This window comes from Mirounga angustirostris, unplaced genomic scaffold, assembly GCF_029215605.1.
Source record: "Mirounga angustirostris isolate CCGP_5_RB_7025 unplaced genomic scaffold, mMirAng1.0.hap1 SCAF_15, whole genome shotgun sequence".
In the NCBI taxonomy this organism is placed as follows: domain Eukaryota; kingdom Metazoa; phylum Chordata; class Mammalia; order Carnivora; family Phocidae; genus Mirounga; species Mirounga angustirostris.
The window spans coordinates 82,639,482-82,662,894 of record NW_026991723.1 but is presented as its reverse complement, the minus strand read 5'-3'; the positions used below and the strand labels follow the sequence as shown (position 1 = coordinate 82,662,894).

The 23,413-nt window shown below is 45.3% G+C and overlaps 1 protein-coding gene across 20 annotated transcripts in view; it reads left to right on the top strand.

Moving 5' to 3' along the window:
- The window catches only part of DENND1A (DENN domain containing 1A), a 501,269-nt gene that overhangs the window by 341,037 nt on the left and 136,819 nt on the right, over nt 1-23,413 (top strand). For all 20 annotated transcript variants that reach the window (XM_054509412.2, XM_064579581.1, XM_045883119.3 and 17 more), the window contains one exon: nt 7,733-7,858. In XM_054509412.2, coding sequence (XP_054365387.1) covers nt 7,733-7,858 — 126 coding nt within the window. The remainder of the gene's footprint in view (nt 1-7,732; nt 7,859-23,413) is intronic.

The following is a 23,413-nucleotide window of genomic DNA, read 5'->3' as shown; positions in this document are numbered from 1 at the left end:
GATAGGTAAATAGTGGGCCATCTTTCTCTCCACCTTCCCCCGCACCCTCCACAAGTTGCAACCAAGTAATAAAGAAACCTATATTTATTGAGCACAAATAGTTTATCTTCATTCTCGTGTGTGGGGGGGAAGATACGTAAAAACTAGTTATACAAAAAGCTAAATACTAGGATGGTGGGGCGCCTGAGTGGCTCAGTCGGTTAAGTGTCTGCCTTCGGCTCAGGTCATGATCCCAGGGTCCTGGGATCGAGTCCCGCATCGGGCTCCTTGCTCCGCGGGAAGCCTGCTTCTCCCTCTCCCACTCCCCCTGCTTGTGTTCCCTCTCTGACTGTGTCTCTCTCTGTCAAAAAAATAAATAAAATCTTTAAAAAAAAAAAATTAAAAATAAATACTAGGATGGTGATACATACCACCTGAGAGTTCCTTTCAAAGTAGTAACGAACTACCTTGTGGCTGGTCTTGGGGGAGCCTGACTGCAAGCTCTCCTGTGCTGGGTCCTGGTCATCCGCGGCTGTTCCTAGCACCTTTCCAGCATGGGGCCTGCAAAGATTAGGCATCAATGAAAGGAATAAGCTAATGTGCCCTGAGAAAGTGCTATTTGTTCTGACAGAGGGCATCACAGAAAAAGGCTTTTGGCTTTTTTTTTTTTTTTTTTTTGATAGAAGGATTTTGTTCAAGAATGTGGGGGGGAGGGGTAAACAACATTCCAGGCTTTTAGGGATGGTTTGGAGGCCTCTGAAACTCAGTAGAGGACAACGTTGGAAATGGAGCTTGAATCGAGCCTGGAATATTTTGCTAAGGAATTTGGACTTTATCATGTTAGCACTACAGAGCCCCTGAAAGTTTTGGAGGACTGGAGTAATAGGATGCAACCTCTTGTTTTAGAAAGACAAGTTCATGCAAAAGACGGATGAAAATAGAAGAGCCACCAGTTGAAAGATGGTTGCAGCGACGTGGATGGAACTGGAGGGTATTATGTTGAGCGAAATAAGTCAAACAGAGAAAGACATGTATCATATGACCTTACTGATATGAGGAATTCTTAATCGCAGGAAACCAACTAAGGGTTGCTGGAGTGGGGGGTGGGGTGGGAGGGATGGGGTGACTGGGTGATAGACACTGGGGAGGGTATGTGCTCTGGTAAGCGCTGTGAATTGTGCAAGACTGTTGAATCTCAGATCTGTACCTCTGAAACAAATAATGCAATATATGTTAAGAGAAAAAAAAAAAAGGAGAAGGTAGCAGGAGGGGAAGAATGAAGGGGGGGGAAATCGGAGGGGTAGATGAACCATGAGAGACGATGGACTCTGAAAAACAAACTGAGGGCTCTAGAGGGGAGGGGTTGGGAGGATGGGTTAGCCTGGTGATGGGTATTGAGGAGGGCACATTCTGCATGGAGCACTGGGTGTTATGCACAAACAATGAATCATGGAACACTAAATCTAAAACTAACGATGTAATGTATGGGGATAATATAAGAATAAAAAAATTTTTTAAAAAAGGATGGCTGCAGGAGTCTAAGGACAAGAGGAAACGTGAACGCCAAAGAATGGAGGCAGTTCGCTGCCTCCACCATCCATTTTACATTCATTGTATTTAAGAGTCTCATGCTCTACCGACTGAGCTAGCCGGGCGCTGGTCATCCATTGTGTTTAATCCTCACAACGAACGGATGTTGCAGATATCTCATTTTATAGCAAAGGAAACGGAAGCTCAGAAAGGTTAAGAAAGTAAGAGGGCCAGGTGTCCAATCCTAGATTTAAGTGATCCAGTCTCTACCCTCTGCTGCCTGAGGAGTGCATGTGGACAGAGAAGCAGGTGAAGTCAAGAGACCTTCAGTGAGGAGGTACAGCAGGAACGTGGGGTAGGGAATACTGCTTTTGTTATTGCACGTGTTACGTTTGCAGTGTTAAGACTGGACTAGGTGTGTCTGCTTTCACGGAGAGGTTTGTTTTCCTTGCAGTTTTGGTTGCATCTAAGTGGTGGCTTTCTGCAGAAGGGGAACGGATGAGTATCAGTTTCTCTTACTACAGGCCCTCCGCCCCCCCTCCCCCCACCGATCCTTCCCAACAGAGACCAGATTCTTCTAATGATCAGTCCCTAAAGAATGTGATCCTAGACTTTCCTCCAAGCAGTGAGGCTCAACCACTGGAAATGCCTCTCAGAATATCAAAACACTCACTCGCCCATTCTTTCATTTAGCAGCAAATGCTGAATGGTTACACCAGCCAGGCCCTGCTGGCCCTTCTGGGAACTCAGGCTAGCAGGAGAGGTGGTAGCTGTAGCAGCTCGCCAAAGACTCACCTAAGCAGTCCAAGCACCCCAACAGGGTGTCATTAACCCTGCCTTAGGGGTCGGGAAGGCTTGGTAGATGAGGGGACATCTGGATTCCCTCTTTCCCTTAACCCAAGGTAATCTTTAATTTGACTATTAAGGAAAAATACCTCATTTAAAATCTTTATCATAAAAGGAACATATGCTTTTTAATAAAGGATAATCAAAACAAAAGTGCGTAAAATAGAAAGTGAAAGCATCCCTTCATGGTTAAAGTTTGATCCATGACATTTTAGATTTTTACTACATATATAAATATATATATATGTTTTTAAATGATTCATGCTGTATAGTTCTGCAACTTGCATTTTTCCTCCCATTTGGCAGTATTTAATGGACATCTTTTCATGTCAGTTCAAGTACTGTCAGATACTTTTTAGCAGCTATGCAATATTTCATTCTGAGGATGTGGTATAATTGACTTAATTGCCCCCCATTGATGGGCACTTGGATGGTCTTTCAAAGGGTGAATAGATCTTCCACAAATAGAACAGGAAGGGACAAGAGACAAGGCTGTGTGAGTTTCCGGCCTGTGTATGGGCTGGAGAATAGTGTATGCTTCTAAATAGTAATTCGCTATCAGTCCAACATACGTTATGTGGGGTTGAGGGCAGTGAGGCCAGGTGAGCAGAGCATCGCCGACTGCTCTGAGAAGTTGGGATGTTTTTCTGCAGGTGGTAATGGCCAAGGGTGGGGGCATTGAAGGATTTTGATGGAGGGATTGAAATGACCAGATTCATGTGTTTCTGAGCTTCCTGGAACAGCTATGGGTGGGCGGCACTGAGGGGACACTGAAGATAGCCTATCTGGGAAGCTACTCCACCAATCTGGGCCAGAGAGGAGGGATGGAGCTACATGGCACAGCGCCAGGCACTGAGAGGAGAGGGTGGATTTGAGACCTATTTGGGGTGGTGCTGATAAGATATGGAGAATGGTGGTGGGTAGGGAAGGAGGGTTATGGAATCTGACCTCCGATTCTGGCCTAGGAGATGAGCTGGGTGATGCTGCAATGGCCAAGATGGGACACAGAGGAGGAGGGGGGGAGCGTTCAGGAGAGGCTGGTGCATTCAGTGTAGCATCCTCTTTCCTTTGTTTTCTGTCTTCCTCCTGATACCTCATTAAAGGAGGAAGTCATCCTCATCAGCATTTCCGTCGCCCCCACATTATGCGTGATGAACCCCAATGTTAATGATTTGACCAGGACCCCCATGAGTACTCCTGGCAAGTTCAGTTTTAGATGTATGACTGTGGTTTATTTTAAGCCTCCGATTTTCGTCCCTCACTTTTATTTAAAGGACAAAATTCTATCGCCAGTTATCAGATGCGCATATACTTGAGGTTTCAAAGTTTGAAGTGCTGACAAAAGCTTCTCCATGTTGCAGGGTGAGGAGAGGTCTTCAGAAGTCTTGGCCTAAGTGGTCACAGGGGCACCAAGAGCCCAGGACCACTTGGCTGGTTTCAAACCAGCTGGGGCAGGCAGGAAGGCACACACTCATATTTGCTCAGTTACAATCAGCAACGACTTCTTTGTGTAAAATGATAATGAGGCCATTAGGAGAAGCTCACCTGAAGTGCAGCGTTGTGAATCCAAGGTAATTAAACACCTCCCGAATGAAAGGGAAAGGCCAGGGAAGGTTAAGTGAGGAATCATCTGCAGCACAGGTGGCCCAAGGCCTTTGAGGATCTAGAAGAGTGACAGCGGCTTGCACCAGTTCCAAGGATGGAAATGTCACCCTCGTCCCTGGGAGAGGCAGGATTTCTATTCTTCAGAGGGTGGGAAGTGGGCAATATTTTTCACATTTTAATAAAGCATGTTCTGTTTTGTTTTCACGTTGCTATTTCAAGTTGCAAGTCCATGGCAGAGTCTGCCCGGGTACTGAGTGGCCTGCATGCTCTTCGTGGGCTCTCACCATGGTGGCACTGTGTCAGGGCCACGTGTCCCTGAGTGGGGAAGTCATGGTCAATGGGGTACTGACACCCACCACTTCCAGAGCAAGGTGGTTTTCCTTGGCCCACCTCCAAGCCCAGAGAGGGTAGCCGCCCCCTCTCTGCGTATTCCCATCACTTCTGACATCCCAGAGAAGGACATCAGCCTTAGCCCTACCCTCACTCAGTTCACGTTATAGCACAGCCCCTTAGCAACAGCACAGGAAGTGTTCTCTCTACTCAGTAAACACTCCGTGGTGACTTACTAGGTGCCCAGCATTGTGCCCCACGACTTCACGTGTCCTTCCAGCTTATCTTTATAAGCTCCAGCAACAGGATTTTCACCGTTCAGTTTCTGGCCTCAAAATCTCTGCTGTCTCCACATAGAAGTTTCTACATGAATGTTCATAGCAGCATTATTCATAATAGCCCCAATGTGGAAACAACCCAGACGCCTGTCAACTAGATAACCATGGAGGGTAAATAAGATGTGCTATAGCCATACAGTGGAATATTATTCAGCTGTGAAAAAGAATGAAGGACTGATAAGCACCACAACATGGAGTAACCTCGTTTATAAGGAGCATTATGCTAAGTGGAAGAAGCCACTCAAGAGCCCAGGACCACTTGGCTGGTTTCAAACCAGCTGGGGCGGGCAGGCAGGCACACACTCATATTTGCTCAGTTACAATCAGCAACGACTTCTTTGTGTAAAATGATAATGAGGCCATTAGGAGAGGCTCACCTGAAGTGCAGCATTGTGCATACAATAAGAGCTCTTATTGTATGATTCCATTTATATGAAATGCCCAAAACAGGTAAACCATAGAGACAGAAGGTGGATTAATGGTTATGTAGGACAGGGTGCAGGAGGAGGGGAGGAAGATTGGTGGGGAATGAGAAGTAATTGACAGTAAGATGGGTTTCTTTTTGGGGAGAAAAAAATATTTAGGGGTTGGATAATAGTTCTACAACCTTGTCATTATGCTAAAAACCACTAAACTATATATTTCAAATGAGTGAATTTTATGGTATATAAAATATATCTTAATAAGCTATTTAAAAATCCCTGGGGTGCCCGGATGGCTCAGTAAGTTAAGCATCTACCTTTGGCTTAGGTCCTGATCCTGGGGTCCTGGGATCGAGTCCTGCATCGGGCTCTCTGCTTAGCGGAGAGTCTGCTTCTCCCTCTCCTTCTGCCCTTCCTCCCTGCTCGTGCTCTCTCTCTCTCAAATAAATAAAATTTTTAAAATAAAAAATAAAAACCCCTTATCAGAAGCTTATTAAATAAAATCCATGGAGCATTTCTATTTTGTTTTTAAGATTGATTGATTTGAGAGAGCATATGCGAGCAGGAGGGGCAGAGGGAGACTCTTAAAGCAGAGCCTGACACAGGGCTCGATCTCATGACCCAAGAGATCACGACCTGAGCTGAAACCAAGAGTCAGACACTCAACTGACTGAGCCACCCCGGTGCCCCCAAGAAGCATTTTTAAAGTCTATGTAATCTATCCCAGACCAGCGATCCTTAATATTTTTAGTTTCACGGGTACCTTTACGGATCTGAGGAAAACTGTGGAGCCTATGCCCAGAAAAAGGATCATCATTCATATTAAAATTTTGTAGGTGGTCGGCGCCTGGGTGGCTCAGTCGGTTGGGCGGCTGGCTTCGGCTCAGGTCATGATCTCGTGGTGCTGGGATTGAGCCCTGTGTCAGGCTCTCTGCTCAGCAGGGAGTCTGCTTCTCCCTCTCACTCTCCCTCTGTGTTCTCCCTCTCTGGCTCAAAAAGTTTTGTAGGTGATTCATGGGCCACCTGAATCTAATTTTTCTATTTTATCCTTCAATAATGTTAGGCCATCAGATAATCTTATATCAAAGCCCATACAGATTCCTGAAATGTGCTCTTGATATGCTCCTGCATGCTTAAAAACAGTTGTTTGGTTTACATTTTCCCTAAGACGAAGGGGAAAAAACTCGTGACCGTACTCACAGCACTTCTGACCCCTGCCTTTGCCGCTAGCTTCGTTTCAGGCCATGTTCTCCATCATTCCCTCCCCTGGAGCCATAGTCCTTTCTATTCTCTGAACTCCTTCTCACCACAGGCTTTTTTCCCTGAGCCTGGGACACTGTTCCTTCCCCTCTTTGCCAGGTTCTACTTCGACTCATCCTCCAGATTTCCTTTCAAGCCTGATTCCCTCCAGGAAGCCTTGTTGACTTCCTCAGTGAGCTCTAGCGTAGACTCATCACAGTGGCTATATGTCACAATCATTTGATATTTTCCTCACCGGAATGTAAGCTTCACGTGGGCAGGGCCCAGGTCTGGTTTTGCTCATCGTTGGATCACCACTGACTCGAGGCTACCACATTGCCAGGTCCCAGGGGTACTTTTCACGTGGAACAAACACAGTGTGAATGGTGTGCCCAGAAGTTGCGCAGTGCGCATCCTGAGATGAATGAAAAGCATGTTAGAAATGGACCAGGAAGCTTGACGTTGTCTCTGATGTTGAGGGCAAGAGCCATCATGTCCCACGTGCGGATTTCCTGCGCTGAGGATTCATAGGAGAAATCTCTCTGAGGCTCACTTTTAGGAAAATGTGTTTTCATTTGTGCAAGTGGCTTGTTTGTACTACATGGACCCAAAGAACCTCACAACTTGAATTTCTCTTTTTGCTTTGACCACTAGCAGGCTCTTAAATCAAATTTGCAGGCCAGTTGTAGCCACCATGTAAGACCTTATAGCTTACGTTGATACACGAAATATTTCTGGCTGCTTTTCCCAGTGCCATGGCTTTCTTGCCTATTTTTCTAAATCTCTTGAGTACATTTCTATAAACTGCCACGATTCCTTTAGAGAATGAAGGATATAAGAATATATATTTATACATCTGTTTACCTTATATTTAATAAACATTTAATTTATAATATATTCAATAAATCTATATCACATGTGTTTATATATTTAATGTATAACTAGAGTATGAGGTGTGAGGTATATATGTTATAAATAAGCCATTCATTTCCAATATTTTTAAGTAATTTGAAAAGGGAGTAGAATTGGAACTAAAAAAATTTGTGTTGTCTGGGCTTAGATTATAAGACTTTCAATTCATGTTCCAACTGGCCACTTCTTGGGTTTGTTCCTCTCTCTGGGATTGTTTCACCCTTGTAAGACAGGAACGCCGATCCCTTCCTTGCAAGATTGTGGAAAGAATTAAATTAGAAAATGTATGTGAACGCACATACCTGGCACACTGAAACTACTCAGAAAGTAGCTTTGTGTTTGCTCTTATTCAATACACTCTGTTCAGTTTCAGAAACCTGTCCTAATACTGAATGCAGTTTTGTTCTCCAGAAGCTGAGGTATTAAATCCATCCCCCTTCCAGGGAATTTCTAGAGCTCCGTATGTAGGGGCTTAGCCAGTCATCCGCCCACCCTGCCCTCACCCCGTGTCTCCTTTCTCTCTGTCACCAGATCTCTTCCCTGAAGAACCGGCTAAAGAAGGTGTCCACAACTACTGGAGACGGTGTGGCCAGGGCCTTCCTCAAGGCCCAGGCTGCTTTCTTCGGCAGCTACCGAAATGCTCTGAAAATTGAGCCGGTGAGTAGCTTCTTGGCATTTATAAGTTGTTTGGTCCGGCTGAGAAATGTGCCTCAGGGGTCACAGGAAATCAGGTCTTCATCTGGTGGTTGAATTCACCCAGAAGGGGTTGTGCATCTGTGTTGTGAGGGGCCAGGGCGCTGCCCTCCCTTTGCCCTTCCTCTTAGCGTGAGGAGGCCATGCCGCTATGTGTGAAGCACTCACTGTTCCAGTGCACGTTAAGACCCGTCCCCTCCCTGGACAGTAGCGCCAGCTGCGTGTTAAGACGGTGCCCGGACCTCTCACACGCCTGCTCTCTGAGGATCCTTTCCACTTGACAAATGGGGAAACTGAGGCTCAGAAGAGACATGACTCGCTAACCAGCGGAGGAGCTGAATAGTCCGAAAGCCGATGCCTTCCCTCTGTGTCTCAAAGCCCTTTTCCTCCAAAGGGGCCTCTACTCCACACTCGAGAAAGCAAGGTGTCCCGGGGATTCACTGCTCAGGTGCTCCCAAAGTGCTCTTGGTGTATTGACTACACGGTGTGCCACGAACTGGGGAATAATGTTATCCCCCTCTGTGGCCCTTCAGCCTTCCTGAGCCTCAGTAGCCTCATCCATTCCCCTGCCTGCCCTGTGAGGTGGGAAGTTATATGAAGATACGAAGGTATCAGATCAACCCTAAAAACAAAGTACCAACTCTCCCGGCTTCAGTGAGAAGCTTTCATCTGGTAACGCCTACTCCTGGCCTCTTGGCCACAGAGAATGGAGAACTTGGCCTGGGGGGCCTGGGTCACCATGTATAGGAGGGAACGCTGGAGGGCGACCTTGCCCACTGCCCTTTTCTCTCAAGAGCACAGAGCTCCCTTCATCCTGAGCCGGTGGGTGACGGCAGCCACGTCCAGCCTGGTTGCAGTGGGTGTGAGGAACCAGCATAGGTCGCATGCCTATGGGCCAGGGCTGTTTGTTTCTGGTTTTAACCCACAGCATTTTTATTATATTAAATGACAAAAGTTGAGTTATATGTCAGGCAGTGCATTTCATGTGCAAACTCTGACAGTGAATCTTGCTTATGCTTCCCCATGAGCCACAGTTCTACATTGTTAAGATTTTTTTTTTTTTTTTTTGCTACTATGACTCCATCATGTGTCTAAATGAGACCCAGAGTAATAGTAAACACCTTGTTTTCCCTTCACCCAGGGCACACTCTCTGCCAAGTGGGGGGCTCAGGAAGCAGCAGACTAATGCCACCATCCTCCTTGTTCCTTGTCTCCCGTCCAGCACTTAGGCCTGACTTTCTAAGCTGCCTCAGCTTCAGGCAATGTCATGGTCACATAACAGAAGGGATGTACTCTCTTTTTACTTCCTTAGAACTACTTCCCTGAGGTCCTCTAAAGCCCTTAATTAAAGCAAGTTCCCCATGTCCTGCTTATCTTCAAGTGAGGCAGCCCTGATTCTTTGTCCTGACCTTGGGCCCAGCCAAACCAGTCAGGTCTAGTGCTAATTTGAGAGCTAGTATAATTCAAGAAAAATACTGTTGTCTTCCCATCTCTAAAAGGAGACTGGGATAACTGGCCCAGTCCTTCCCTTGCATTGCTAGGAACTGAAAGACATGAGGTATTTCCACTCTTAAAATGATCTCATTATTGTCATATATGCGTCTCGAATCCAGAGACTGTTGAATCTTGGTAGGGGATTGCTGGATATGTGATCTGGGCACAAGTTACTCCTCAGAAGAAGTTTATGGTTGTACTTGCTCTTGGCTCTAAAAGTCATTGGGTTTAAGCACGGAAGCCCTGGAGTTCAAAGCCGTGCTCTGCGCTTCTAAGCTGTGCGACCTTGAACAAGCCACTTAATCTCTTTAAACTTCAGTTTCTTCACCTGTGAAATGAGGCTAAGAATACCTATCATTCTACATCTCCAGATGGTTATAAGGATCAAATGAGCCATAAAATGTTTCATAGGGAAGGTGAAACTTGACCTGGGTCTGATGGCTTAGGTTTGGAAAAAGACAGAGCATTCCTCATGTGGTGGGTGTGGAGTTAACTGAGTGAGCAAAGGCTTGGAGGCAGTACCCCTCATGGCCACTTTGTCTGGGGTCATGGGTTTGGGTAGGGAAAGGGTAGGAGAGCTTGGAGCCAAATTTGACACAGCCTGGGATGCTAGGCTAGAAGTGTGAACTTCACCCTGTAGGGAATGTCAGTTTTTGAGCAGAGATACAGTAAGACTGAAGTCATGTTTGACCAGTGATACAGTGATGAACTGAAAGGGGAGTTGGAAGCAGAGACCAGGGGACTGTCCAGGACACTCAGAAGAGAGCCCTCTGGTGGTGACACCAGGAAGACGTACCATGAAGAAGAAAGGACTAAATGAATCTGCGAAGATACAAAATATGGGAGACGAGGGGCAAGAGATGTCAAAATAACTGCCAAGATTTGGACCAAGGAGAAAGTGATGATGCCCATAAGTAGAACAAGTGAAAACTTAATGCAAAGGTGTTCCCGGTAGGAGCACTGATGATGGTAAAAACATGGAACAGACTTAAGTATCCATAACAGGAAACTGGTTAAAGAAATTGAAATATATCCATATGCTAGAATATTATATAGTCATTAAAAGTAGCATTTTGAGGATACGATGATGGGTTTGGTTGTAAACAAGGTACGTTTCACTGAGTCTAAGCTGCCATTCAGTCATAGATGTACCATTACGAAATGGGAAAGGGTACTGCCAATCACAGTTGGATTCCATCAGTTGTAAGACACATCCAGATTTCAGAGATGTTATGGTGTGAAGAAATCTGCGTCTTAGACTCAGTGAAATATGGCAGATTTGTCATGCTTTCAGTCCCATTCATCTCCCAAATAGCTTTTTTTTCCCTGGAAGTCCAGGAGGGAAGCCAGAGGGCCTGCAGTTTTCTGGCCAAGCATCATCACCATGTTACGATGGTTTTTAAACCATAGATTTAATTCTAGGCATTTCTCCTTACCTGAAAGATGGGCTAACAATACTTCCTATGCAAGATTGTTTGGAGAATTAATGAAAATAATTGACTGCAAAGCACATGTGAGCCCAAGAAGGGATGAGGGTTGGTGGGCACTGGCCACATGGGGTGGCATGGGGAATGGTACCTTGGGTGAGCCTGTTTTGGATGGCAAGTAGGGCCACTTGTCTTTTAGTTGTTTCTCTGGTCATAAAAAATAGCACCTGCTCTTGGTAAAAAAAAAAAAAAAAAAAAAAAAAGCTTAAAGTAACAGAGAACTAGAAATGAGAAAATACTCATAATCCTATCATCTGGACTTAAGGCAACATGTTAGCATGTTTCTACCTAGGCTGTAGGGTTGGGGGGTTGTTTTCATTTCATTTCGGTTTTGGTTTTTGGTTTTGGGTTTTTTACTTAAAGACAGTTGAGATATTCCTGGCAAAGCAATCCAGTTCCCAGTTATTTGGTTTTGCCTTTTCGTATGTCTTAAGCATTTTTTCACCTGATATAAAAACTCTCCTTAAACATCATCACTTATGATGGCAGCACATATCCCATCAGGTGACCCCAGTTGTTCTCAACCCTGGCGTGGATCAGAATCACCTGTGGGGCTCTTAAAAAGGCAAGTGTCTGAGATTTTTATCAAGTTCCCCCAATCTGCAATCAGTGCTGAGGCTCATCACATTATCCTAATGCTGGTTCTTTTGATGGTCGGTCACCTCTCACCATTTTAAATCACACTGTGATGAACATCTTTATAGAAATCTTCGTGCACGGTCTGAACCATTTCCTGAGGCGAAATCCCTGACGTCGATTTACTCGGGCAGAGGATCCGAGTACACGGAAGCCTTTGCTGTAGAAGGTGAGGGAGAAAGCTGGCGGCCAGAAGCAGGTGCTAGTCTCGGGGGGAGAGCCTCTGAGGCAGATGGCAGGGCAGGGCCCAAGCAGCAGCCTTGCGTTTGGAGAACGTTCCGCGGCCGATGGTGGAGGGCGCCAGCAGGGTGGAGGGCCCGGAGAAGCGTGCGTGGGTGTGGGGGCACAGCAGACAGGGCTCCTGTGGCTCGTCCTCTCTGGCTGCTTTGTCACGTGCCCACAGCATTCGCCCCACTGCGGTGGGGTGGCTTCCCACCCTGGGCCAGCGGGTGCAGTCACGGGACTCAGGTCACTGCGAAGTCACAGAGTTTGGATTTTTTAAAACATGAAACGTGACAGACTAGACTGTGCTCCTTTCTACTCTGCTTGGCGGACAGCTCCCGCTGCGCCCCTCGGTGCCCCGCCTGGCTCTGGGAGGGGGCGAGCCCCAGCCGGGCGGGGGGCGAGGGGGCCGGGATGCGCCGCTCCAGCCCCGCGGCCCAGGGCTCACCGGAGACTTTTAACTCTTTGGCTTTTTTTTTTTTTTTTCCTTTCCTACTGGAAAAATTTCAAAATGCAGCTGGCTGGGGAATCTCGAGCTTCGTTTCCGGGCAGGGGAAGGCAGCCCCCTGCTGAGGCCGGCTACATGCCAGAGCGGCCCTGCTCCCCGTCCAGGCCTTGCTCCGGGCCCGGGCCCGGGCCGGAGGGCATGCGTTGGCTCACTGGCAGTGTCTTCTTCGGGGCCAGGTGAATTATTTCTCCCAAGGGCCAGAGTGGGATACCAGGCGTGTCCCGTTACAGCCAAGTCTACCTGCTCAGTGGCCTCCCACAAGGCTGGCTGGAGCTCGTTCATCTCCCGGGTGCTCCACTTCTCCCCTACAACTGCCCCGTTCCTGTCCACGTTCCAGGTGGGGAATAAAGGCTGAGATTGCTGGTGACTTCCTGGTGAGTGGGAGAGCCAGGAGGCCGACTCAGGTCGGCCTGACTCCAAAACTCAGGTTCCTTCCACCACACCCTCTTGCCTGTCTTTGTTCTGGTTTCCTCAGGCTCCATGTTAACAACTCTCTCTGCATTTCCAGCGCCGGGCCCGGGTCGTGGCAGGGTCCAGGCGTCAGGGAGTAAATTTGGGAATAGCGGGTGGAAGGATGGGTGAGGGAAAGCAAGGAACAGAGAAGTGTGTGAGGGCGGGGTTGTGTTCAGTGTGTTCAACGCAGACACCTCGCATCCTGCCTTGGCTTTAGGCTTTGGAGGTTGGTGCTACCTGGCAGAGGGGAGAGTGTCTGCAAATCGCAAGGGCACGTGACCCGTTTTTCAGTCACCCAGAGAATATGAGGTGCAAAGCCCAAGATATTTAACAATATCGGCCACGCCAACTTGTTCTTCTCCACTTAAATGACAGAACCACAAGCAGCCAGGCAGCCCCATTCGGAAAAACCCCCTTTATCCATGTCAAGCGGCAGCCCAGTCTCCAGCTCATTTATTTAGGCCTTTCTTGCTCTCTGACACGCCTCCTAGCAGTTGCCAGGCAACTCTGGGAGTAGCAGTGTGTGTTAGGGATTAACTAGTTAGGGCTGGGGTCCTTTTTGGCAAGAAGGGGATAAAAGACAAATGATTTTAATTGCTAGGCCAAGGATCCTTTCTGTGCTTGGTGGAAGATAGCAACTTTCGGAGGATATATGTAGCAGTGTGGTTCTTGAATTTGCCTCGAATGTTCCCCTCTCTCCCTCCCGGGGAGAACAAATGAATTTTTAAAAGAATCCTACTTCTCCCACACTCCTTTGTTTAAAATAATATCATCGTGAAATCTGAATAAGACTAACCTACCACCCTCTCTTTGGAAGACAACACAGTGGCCTCAGTTTTAAAGAACTTTCAAAAATAGAATTGTGTGCTTTAATTTCCTGCCTTTTTCTGTTCATAGTTCTCGTAAGCTCGTACGTGGAGTCCTCTCAAGACAGTACATTTGAAGGTTACTTGTTCCCATGTCCGGCCCACTGTAGGTCTTGGTAAAATGTTAACTCAGAGAGCAAAACTGATGGATACTGGTGCTTTCGGATGCATCCTGCTCTGTGCCAGGACCTGCGGAAAGGCCGGTGTAGATGGAGTACCGTGAGAGTTGTCAAGTCCACGGTCCAGTGCGGCTCTCTCTGGGCCGGCCTGCTAGCTGGGCCTCCTCAGGATGAAGGGAGCACAGCCCCTGCCCTCAGGGAGCCAGTGCCGGGGTGGGGGCAGTGAACAGACGGTCACTATCGTGTGTTCTGAAGGAGGCCGTGCAGGGAGCATCCAGCTCTGCAGTCTTGCTTGCTTAGTCTGTCCCACGGGGCCTGGCTTCCAGATTCAGCTATGGGTACGCTGGCATCATCCACCTTACAGCCCCTGATTTTGCACATGATTCTGCTGAGTCATATTTATCCACCTAGAAAACCCCTTAAAGACAGAGAAGTTAAGATAAGAGCAAATTGATGGCCTGGCTTTCAAGCATGAACGGACGAGGCTGTGTTGGAACAGGTCGGAAAAAGCACCGTGTATGTCTATTTCCTGGTTGAGTAACGCCATTGATCTCATGGCTTCAAAAGACACAACTATATTTACATGCGTCTTTAGCGGAACAGAAGACAGAAGAGTATTTAGAAACCAGAAACATTAAAACATCACGATAGTCCCACTGAAGTAACACAACTACCTTAACTACCGTTCGTATACTCTCTCCAGTAATTTTTCATTTTGCAAAGTATTTTACTTTGCTGTCAAATCTAAGTTAAGAGTTTGTTTCTCCTCCGTTTAACGTTACATCAAACACGTTTTTGTATAGCTGCCGAACATTCCGTCAAGCACAGCTAACCATAATTTCTATAACTACTCGCATTGGACCTTTAGATCATTTCCAGTCTTTTAATATTATAATCAATACCGCACCAAACACCTTTTGCGAAGAAAGCTCTGAAACGCCGTATCTTGACGGCTTCTGAATAGAAGAACTACAAGTCAGCGTGCAGGAGCCTGACTTGGGGTGCCAACTTGTCACAACGTGGTAAGGAGCAGATTTGCATTGAATCGGTCTAACCGCAGCTCAAAATGGAAAGCATGAAGAACCCTTCATGGCGTGCGCTCCCTGCTCTCCACACAGGCAAGCAGAGGATGCCCAGAATGTATGTAAGGGATGTCACTAATTTGTGCCTCCGTCTTGTGCTAAAAAAAGGGTTGAGGACCTTAAAACAGTGTGTACAGGAAGACGAGAGATAGGAGGCTCTGAGATTCTCTGCACTGCTTGGGAGCATAGAGTTGGAAATCGAACCCATGTCTGTCTTCCGAGCCCATGCTTTTTTCTTTTCTTCCCCCCCCCTTTTGTTTTTCCAGCGGTAAAGGATACATAACATAAATTTCCCATTTTAACCATCGCTCAGTATACAATCCAGTGGCAATAATTACAGTGACAATACTGTATGATCAGCATCACTGTGTTTTCCAAATTTTCGTTACCCCAAACAGAAACTCTGAGCCCATTAAGCAATAATTCCCAACTCCTCCATCCCACCGGTCCTTGGTAACCTCTAGTTTATTCTCTATGAATGTCCCCATTCTAGAAATTTCATGTAAATGAAATTATTATTATTTGTCCTTCTGCATATGGCTGATTTCACTGAGCGTGACATTTTCAGGGCTCATCCACATTGTATGTATAGCCCATGTCAGCACTTCATCCCTTCGTTTAAGGCTAAGTAATGTTCCACTGTGTGTATGTATCTGCCACATTTTGCTTATCCGGTCTTCCTCTGATGGACACTTGGGTGGCTCCCACCTTTCGGCTATGGTGAATACTGCCGTGAACATTCCTGTGCACATATCTGTCGGGAGTCCCTGTTTTCAGTTCGTTAGGGGTATATACCTAGGAATGGAATTACTGGCTCATACGGTCATTTTATTTCTGAGGAACCGCCAAATTGTTTTCCACACAGAGCCCATGCTGTCTTTAAGCAGGCAATGGTGTCTTGGTGATGCGTGGATATGTTCCCATGAATACTCTGTAGGAAAAGTTGGTGAAAGATTTTCTTATTTTTCCAGTTTATTTTAGGCAAGCAGATAGGGAATTATAGCCGAAACCTACAGTCCTGAGCTGAACAGGTGCATTGACAGCAGGAGTCTATGGTGGACCGGAGAAGGGGTTAGTAACTTACTGGTTGCCAGTTTTTCTCAGTTTAGTGTTCATCCCAAGTCAAGATCATAACCCTGCTGATGAAGCGGGGATAAGGGGAGGTACCACCACTCTAGCTCTGTGGTTCTGAACAGCCAAGGAGGCAGAGTGGGATGGAAAGAGTATGTTTGGAGTCACCTGGGTTTTTGTCCTGGAAGTCACTTAACTTCTCTGAGCCTCAGTTTTCACATCTGTAAAATGCAAATAATGCCTGCCTTATAGGACTGCTGATAAAAATAGCAACAATGTATGTAAAACACCAGCACAGTGTTTTTGCTGACAGTAGATATTAACTAAGTGATAGTAACTGTTCCTGGGTCAATGAAGTAAAGGAGGAAGTGGAGAATGAGACTGCCACATTCTAGAACAATGGTGGCCAAATATTCTTGTTCAGGTGTCAGATTACCTGAAACCATTCACAACACAAATGAGATTTTGGCCTATTTCTTCCTACCTCATGAAGTAACTGAAGGTTTGGCTTTTATTTCAAATGATACATAAAGGATTTGTAAGAAAACACGTAATATGAAATAAATATTGAAGGAAATAATTATTCATTCATGTTGTTGCTCACCAGCGCTTACAGGCAAATACGAGGGTGGTAGGTACCAAAGGTTTAAAATTTAAAAATGTCAATTTTTTTAATGCACAAGAGAGAATATAATTAAGAATCTTCTGTTCTATCTGTCTATCAACGTTTTGTGCCTCTTGGGAGAATATGACCGTCGGTCGATATTGACCCCAAACCTCTATAGTCCACCTCCCAGGGTAGGACACTGATGTTGCTCCTGAACGTAGTTTGGGAGTCCTACACCTTTGAGCCACATTACAAATGCTTGCTGAACTGAGAGCCATTGTTCTAGTAGTAGACTGCCCAAGTAAGAAGTAGGTCCTTAAGTGAGAGAAGATGAGAACTGGCAGGAAATCGCGTAAACATGACGACCAAGCTTACCTGAATGATTTCAAAGAGCATCACCAAATATGACCAAAATGAAATTCCCATATGTTCTAAAATACTTGAAGAATAAACCACAGCTAGTGGTATCTTAGACTATCCAGGGGGAATTCTGTACTTTAACTTGATCTCATATCATAATCCTGGCTCCTTTCTTACTTTGTTCCTATAGGATGGGACCACATTTTGTATTCCTTGGTGTTCCTCACATAGTCTGATATTTAGTAGTAGGTGCTCATTAAATATTTGTTGAATGTGTGGGTGAACAAATGAATGAATGTTACATGTTTTCCCATGCTATGCATTGGAAAGACTAGTGGCCATATTTCAGTGTTGCACGATGTAGATGCTTAGTTTAAGGAAAAAAAAAAAAAAAACCAACTCCATTACAGTGTGAGAGGAAGAATCTGATACAACATCATACCGTCAATGTATAAATGTAAAACAAAGACACGACCCAGCAGCCACCTGGTAGCTAACCAGAGGCAGGTAGGGTCTAGAGAAGATCACCCTCTGTGAGATCACCACGTGCAGTAAATACTCAGGTCTAGTTAGGAACATACAGAGGTGAGCATGTTAATGGAGTAAACTCACTTTTAAATACCGTATCTTTGTAGAAGCCATGGCAAAGAGAATCGTTGCTATTATTGGAGTTTTAAGTCAAATGATCTCACTTTAGGGTCTTTTACATTTTCATGGAGACTCTGAAAAAGAGACCTTCCTGATCCACCTCCAAGCAGTGATAACATTTGACAATTTCCAGCCTAAAACAGTAATCCAAGACTCCATGTACTAGTTAGACTGTGAGCTTAAGAACAGGATTCTGTCATATTCTTTCTTCTACGCCCAGCACATACATAGCGGCTCCCTAACCTAAGAGGGAGTGATGGTGGAGTTGTTCTGTGGAGGATATTATGGTATGTGTGGTGATTAGAAGATAAAATTACAGATTTCTTTCCCTCTACCCATCCTCCCAGACTTGAATCCACACTGATTTTCTACGGGATGTGGATACATTCTCAGAAATACACAGGTACATCACATTCAGTCTCGTGCTACCCTTTCACAAAGAAGTGGAAACCCGCTTCGGAAGGTGGTGGATTGTCATGTCAGTGTATCCCTGGCACAGAGCCTGATACATAGAAGGGGCTCAGTAATTATCTGTGGAGTGAATGAAATTAATATAGTTCTTACCTATAATGTCCTTAGTTGTTTGGGAGCTGCAACATAGTTTTGTTAAATATATCATTAAGAGTTGAAGTCTTGGGGCGCCTGGGTGGCTCAGTTGGTTAAGCGACTGCCTTCGGCTCAGGTCATGATCCTGGAGTCCCTGGATCGAGTCCCGCATCGGGCTCCCTGCTCGACAGGGAGTCTGCTTCTCCCTCTGACCCTCCTCCCTCTCCTCTCTGTCTCTCATTCTCTCTCTCTCAAATAAATAAAATAAAATCTTAAAAAAAAAAAAAGAGTTGAAGTCTTAAGGAAAAGAAAATAATATGAAGCATTTGTTATATGTTAGACTCTTTACATATAGTCCATTGCTTGATTTTTACACTCCTCATCTGGAGAGAGTAGTGTAACCCCATTTTGCTGATGAGACACCAAGGCTAAGAAAGGTTATGTGACTTTTTAAAGAAGTGGCAGAGCCAGGATTCGGACTCCTCCATCTGCCTGAATCTAGCACCATGCTCTTTCCTCTGACCGCTTGCCACAATGGTGATTACCATATGGTCCATGTTACATACAATTTGAGGGCATATCAGAAGCAAGCTGAGCTGGTTTCCTCTTAGGAGTCAATGTCTCCAATCTGTGCAAATGTTTCTTGAAAAATACAGGTTAAATTAACACCATTTATAAACTATTTTGCAAAGGGGAAATGTCAAAATTTTAGATATCTTTTTAAAAAACATTCCTTTAATAGATAATTTTAATTGCCTAATATTTTGTTGTTTAAATATTTGATATTTATGGTGATAATTGGATGAAAAAAAAGTAAAACACTTGGAGGGGCAGCCCTCCCTCCTCTTTTCCTGGGCTGCCACCTAGTGGCGAGTTTTGTCACGGCAGTGTTAATCTGGGTGTTAAACTTTCTTGATAGTAGTTGTTTGTCAAGTGATTTTTAGGATTTTTTTAAAAAATCAGTTATTTTCATCATAATAAAAATAGCTGCATTCATATGAGGTTAACTTGTTAGAGCTCATAACGATGGAACTTTTATTTGATTTAACATGAAATACAAGTCAATTATAATCAAGCCTTGCTAGCAGAAAGTAATATAAATTTTTAAAATCTTGGGGTACTTGGGGTGCCTGGCTAGCTCAGTCGGTAGAGCATGTGACTCTTGCTCTCAGGTTCATGAGTTTGAACCCCGCATTGGGCCCAGAGATTATTTAAGTTTAAAAAAAAGGAAATATAAAATCTTGGGGTACTTGTCCCCCCTTTCCCTTTTCCCCTGTGAACCTGACTGGTAACCATGGTAACCACCCAGCCCTGGGCACTGGCTCGCACACACTGACACGTAAGACTCAATCACTACACTTAAAGACAGTGCAGGGCAGGGAGACAGATTTGCCCTGACGTATGGTAACTGCTATGGTAGAATGTTGTACGAGGTGGTAGACATCCAAATGCAGGACGAGTTGCTCTGCCTGGGTGCCAAGGAGAAGTTTCCCAGGGACAGATGCACGTGGGTGGCACCTTACAGGAGGAATAGCCGTTCCCCAGGAGCAGGGGCAGAGAGTGGCTCATGCAAAGGCAAGGGGCATCGGAACTACACCGTATGGTCGGGTACCGGGGATGGTCACCTGGCTGGAGCATGGACAGCAGAGTAGCCAAGGGTAAAGTGGGAAGGGGCCAGCTCCAGTCCATGAAAGACCCGGATGGCCACAAAAGGGTTTTAGCACCAATACCGTAAACCAGCGTTTCTAGAACAATGTTCCTGGAAATATTAGATCCACAAGATGTTGTGTTTTCTGATCACGTAAGATTTGGGATTGTTGCACATTGCATACTGTAACTCTTTTATTTTTTTTAAGATACTTACTATGCACATTACTAAAGCCTGGCTGTAAAGAAATCTGGTTAACTTTGTTTAAGCTAGCATTTTTCAAAAACCCTTTCCCCCACAAAATACCTATTAATGTTCCATGCATCTACTACTCCTCACCACAGTTGGGGAAACCTTTCTGTAGCTAATGATTGATGGTGAATCTTTCTCACTCCAAGGCCATGGAATTTGGATACCGACTGTGGTCATTTTACCCCCATCTCATTGCTATGAACCTCAGAAAGAGAAAAGCGTGTGCCTTTTCCAAAGGCTTTCTTGTCTGGCCAGACAGAGGCTTGTGGCCAACGTGTGGTCTTGAGACACAGAGCTCAGCCGTCACTCGACTCTCAGTTCGGGATCACAAGCTGCCAGTTGGTTCCCTCAGTCCAGCAGCTTGATCAGCTTCTCAGTCAGGATCTAACCAGGACAACAAAAACCCCTTCAGATGTTTATAGTAAGAGGAAATATAATTCAAGGAAATGGTTATCCAACTGAGAGAGCAGCTGAGACTCAAAAGGGGGCAGAAAGGTAATCTAGAGATCAGCAACAGCAGAGGTGGTGCACCTGAGGCTAAAGCCAGAGTCAGGGTAACCTGACTAAAGCTGGATCCTTTGGGTGGGTGCAGTGGGCATCTGAGTCAGGAGGTGAACACTGCTAGACGAGCCACCCAGGCAGAGAGAGAGGAGAAAACCTCAGCTTCTCCCTCCTGTTGTCGTCGTCCTTATCCCTCACCAGTCCCTCAAATGGGCCCAACCAGGCAGGAGGCCAGCTGACCTGGGAGCCCAGGGGATTCAGCCTTCCTTCTACACAGAACAGAGCAGACGAGTGGAGAGTGGGTCTAAGGTCAGACAGGGAGCTACCAGATCCCAGATATTAAGCTACTTAGTGATGCAACCCCCCACACCCCAGGCAAATAATAGACAACATGGTGAAATTAAAAGCCCCCTGATTTCTAGTTAGAGGTGGCGCCAACCTGGACTCTGCCTCTTCTCAACTGTGTGGCTCTAGGCAAGTTACTGTACCTTTCTGAACCTTAGTCCCTCAATTGTGAAATAGGAAAAAGAATCTCTACTTAAATGATACCTCTACGGGGCCTCCTTGACATATTCGTGGCTTGTTCCTGTTTTATAATGAACCAAGAACAAGGTTATTTACAACTTTTTGAGCTTAGCGTGGAGCTGATAGGAGTGTTAGCACCCCGTGTATGTTGGTCAACCACTCTGAACTTCAGTGAATTGGTTGAAGTTTTGTTAGCTAGCAATCATTATCTAGTAGATGTCTAATTTCTTAATATATTCCCTTCCTGGGGACGTTAGAGTGGGAGAAAGCTCATAAAATGGGCAACGGAACTTCAAGTGTTGGAGAGGTTCTCTGCGTGTATTACAGCTACCAGTTCAGTACAAGGTAAAGAAAATGAGATTCCAGGAGAGCTGCCACTGAAGAGATGTTAAACCTTGGGAATTACTTCCTCCTTGAGCCACAGGTTTACCTTGTTTTAGGGGAGGAAAATGCTAGCCTCATAAAATTATTTTAAGAATTAAATGAGGTGGCAGGTGTAAAGTACTTGTTGTCCATTCACCTTCCCTGCCCTCCACAACTGTGGATGCCCAGTTCACCGGCAGCCACATTCCATGCTGGTGTAGCAGGATTTTTGGAAAGCCTTAACGGGAGATTATTTGTTTGGTTTGCTGGTCCCTGTTAGTGATGTGACCGGGCAGGCCTCCACTCACCCTGTTCCCGTCAGTCACAGCTCACTGGCATTATTCATAAGCCATTTGCTTGAGACTTTCTTTGCCCATATCCCCACTGTGATGCATTTTTAGTGTCCTCTTCACAACATTAAAAATGGCCTGTAGGTTTTGAGGGTGTCCTGAGCAAGTCAGTTGTCAGCTTAAAAGGTCATTATCCTTTGAAGGGGAACTGTTATCCTGAGTTCATTAGTTTTATCCTTGTTTGATGAGTGTTAGGCAAAAAAAAAAGGGGGGGGGAGGGTGAAACCCATCTGTTGAACACATACTTCTTGCCCTTCATTTTTATTTTCTTGGTTAAATGTGCATTGTATTATCCCCAATTGATAGGTAAGGAACTGAAAGCAGAGAGACTTGAACTAATTTAAATCAGCAACTTGGAACAAACGTTTCACAGGACCTACTTTGCCTGACATGGTTCTAGATGCTTAGAGATGCAGTAGTGAACAAAATAAAGTCCCAGCCCTTGAATCCCTTATATTGTAGGCAGACATGGGAAAAAAAGATGAAAGTCAGTATGTAGTGTGTCAGGGTGATAAGTGTGCATAAAAAGAAACCTGAGGAAGTGGATAGAGATGAGGTAGATGCTGGTAAGAGATGCAGCTGGACTGGAGGCCAGGTCTGCCTGCCTGTAGAATTCGTGTCTTTTTCCATGGGTCCCACTCTGCTTCTGGTCCTCTTTGGTGATGGTTTCCAGCAACTGGTAAAGCAACATGAACTTGGACATTTTGCTTCTTATTCTGGAGTTGACAATTCAGTGTGTCGGGGTGGTGACATTGCATTCCTAGGGTACAGAAGACATTTTTGCCGCACTCCCTGGTGTCAGCAGCATGTAGCTGTTCCCTTCATCTCTCTGGTTTCCAGAAAGCATCTTGCCAGCTTGGAATTGAGCCGTAGGGCTGAGGAGCCCGGTCTGTCCTAGAGGAGGGTCCCTGTGACTGCTGGCTCAGAGGAACTCATTGCCTCTTTTCTCTCTGCTTCCAAAAAGTGATGTCATAGGTAGTAGCTTAGGGAGTCTTAATTCCAGTTTCCTGATCTTTAGTATTCAGTTAGGCAGTTTGATCCTGTATGTATTGGGCACCAAGAGATGGATCAAATATGGAACCTGTCCACAGGAGTCAGCTGGACCTGAGTTCTGCTTTTCCACTGAAGTAGTTTTGCACAAGTGAATTCAGCCCTCTGTGCTTCGGTTTCCTCCTCTGTAAAAGGGGTAGAACAAATGTAACCTGCCTCATAGGATTGTAGTGAAGATCAAATGAAGTAATACAGCATGGTGCCTGGCATATGGAAGGAACTTAATATTAGGTAGGTAGGCTCTTTTTTTTTTAAATAAACTTTATATTTTAGAGCATGTTCACAGAAAAAGTGGAAGGTACAGAGATTTCCCATATATCTCCTGTTCCCACTCATGCGTAGTTTCCTCCATTAATAATGTTCATTTTGAAATATATAAAAATAACTTTAATTTATAGCTGAGCTTTCTCTACATCTTATCCTATGAGGAAACAGTGGAGTGGATGTGAAGTTTTCTTTTTCATAGGGAAGACAGTGTATGTATTTTAATAAAAACGATGGTGAGAATTCTCATCATGATGACAGTTTATAAAGAAATGTTGATGTTCAATCTTACAATACTTCCCACTGGATAGATATCGTTGTATGTTTTAAAATATTTTTATTGTAAAGTAACTTGTAAAGTAAATCAAGGAAACTGCCTTAATCACATCAGCAGTTTAACCCGTTGTTATAAGACCAAAACTGCCCAGGACAAGAAATAAGGCTTTACCACCCATCACAGAAACCCC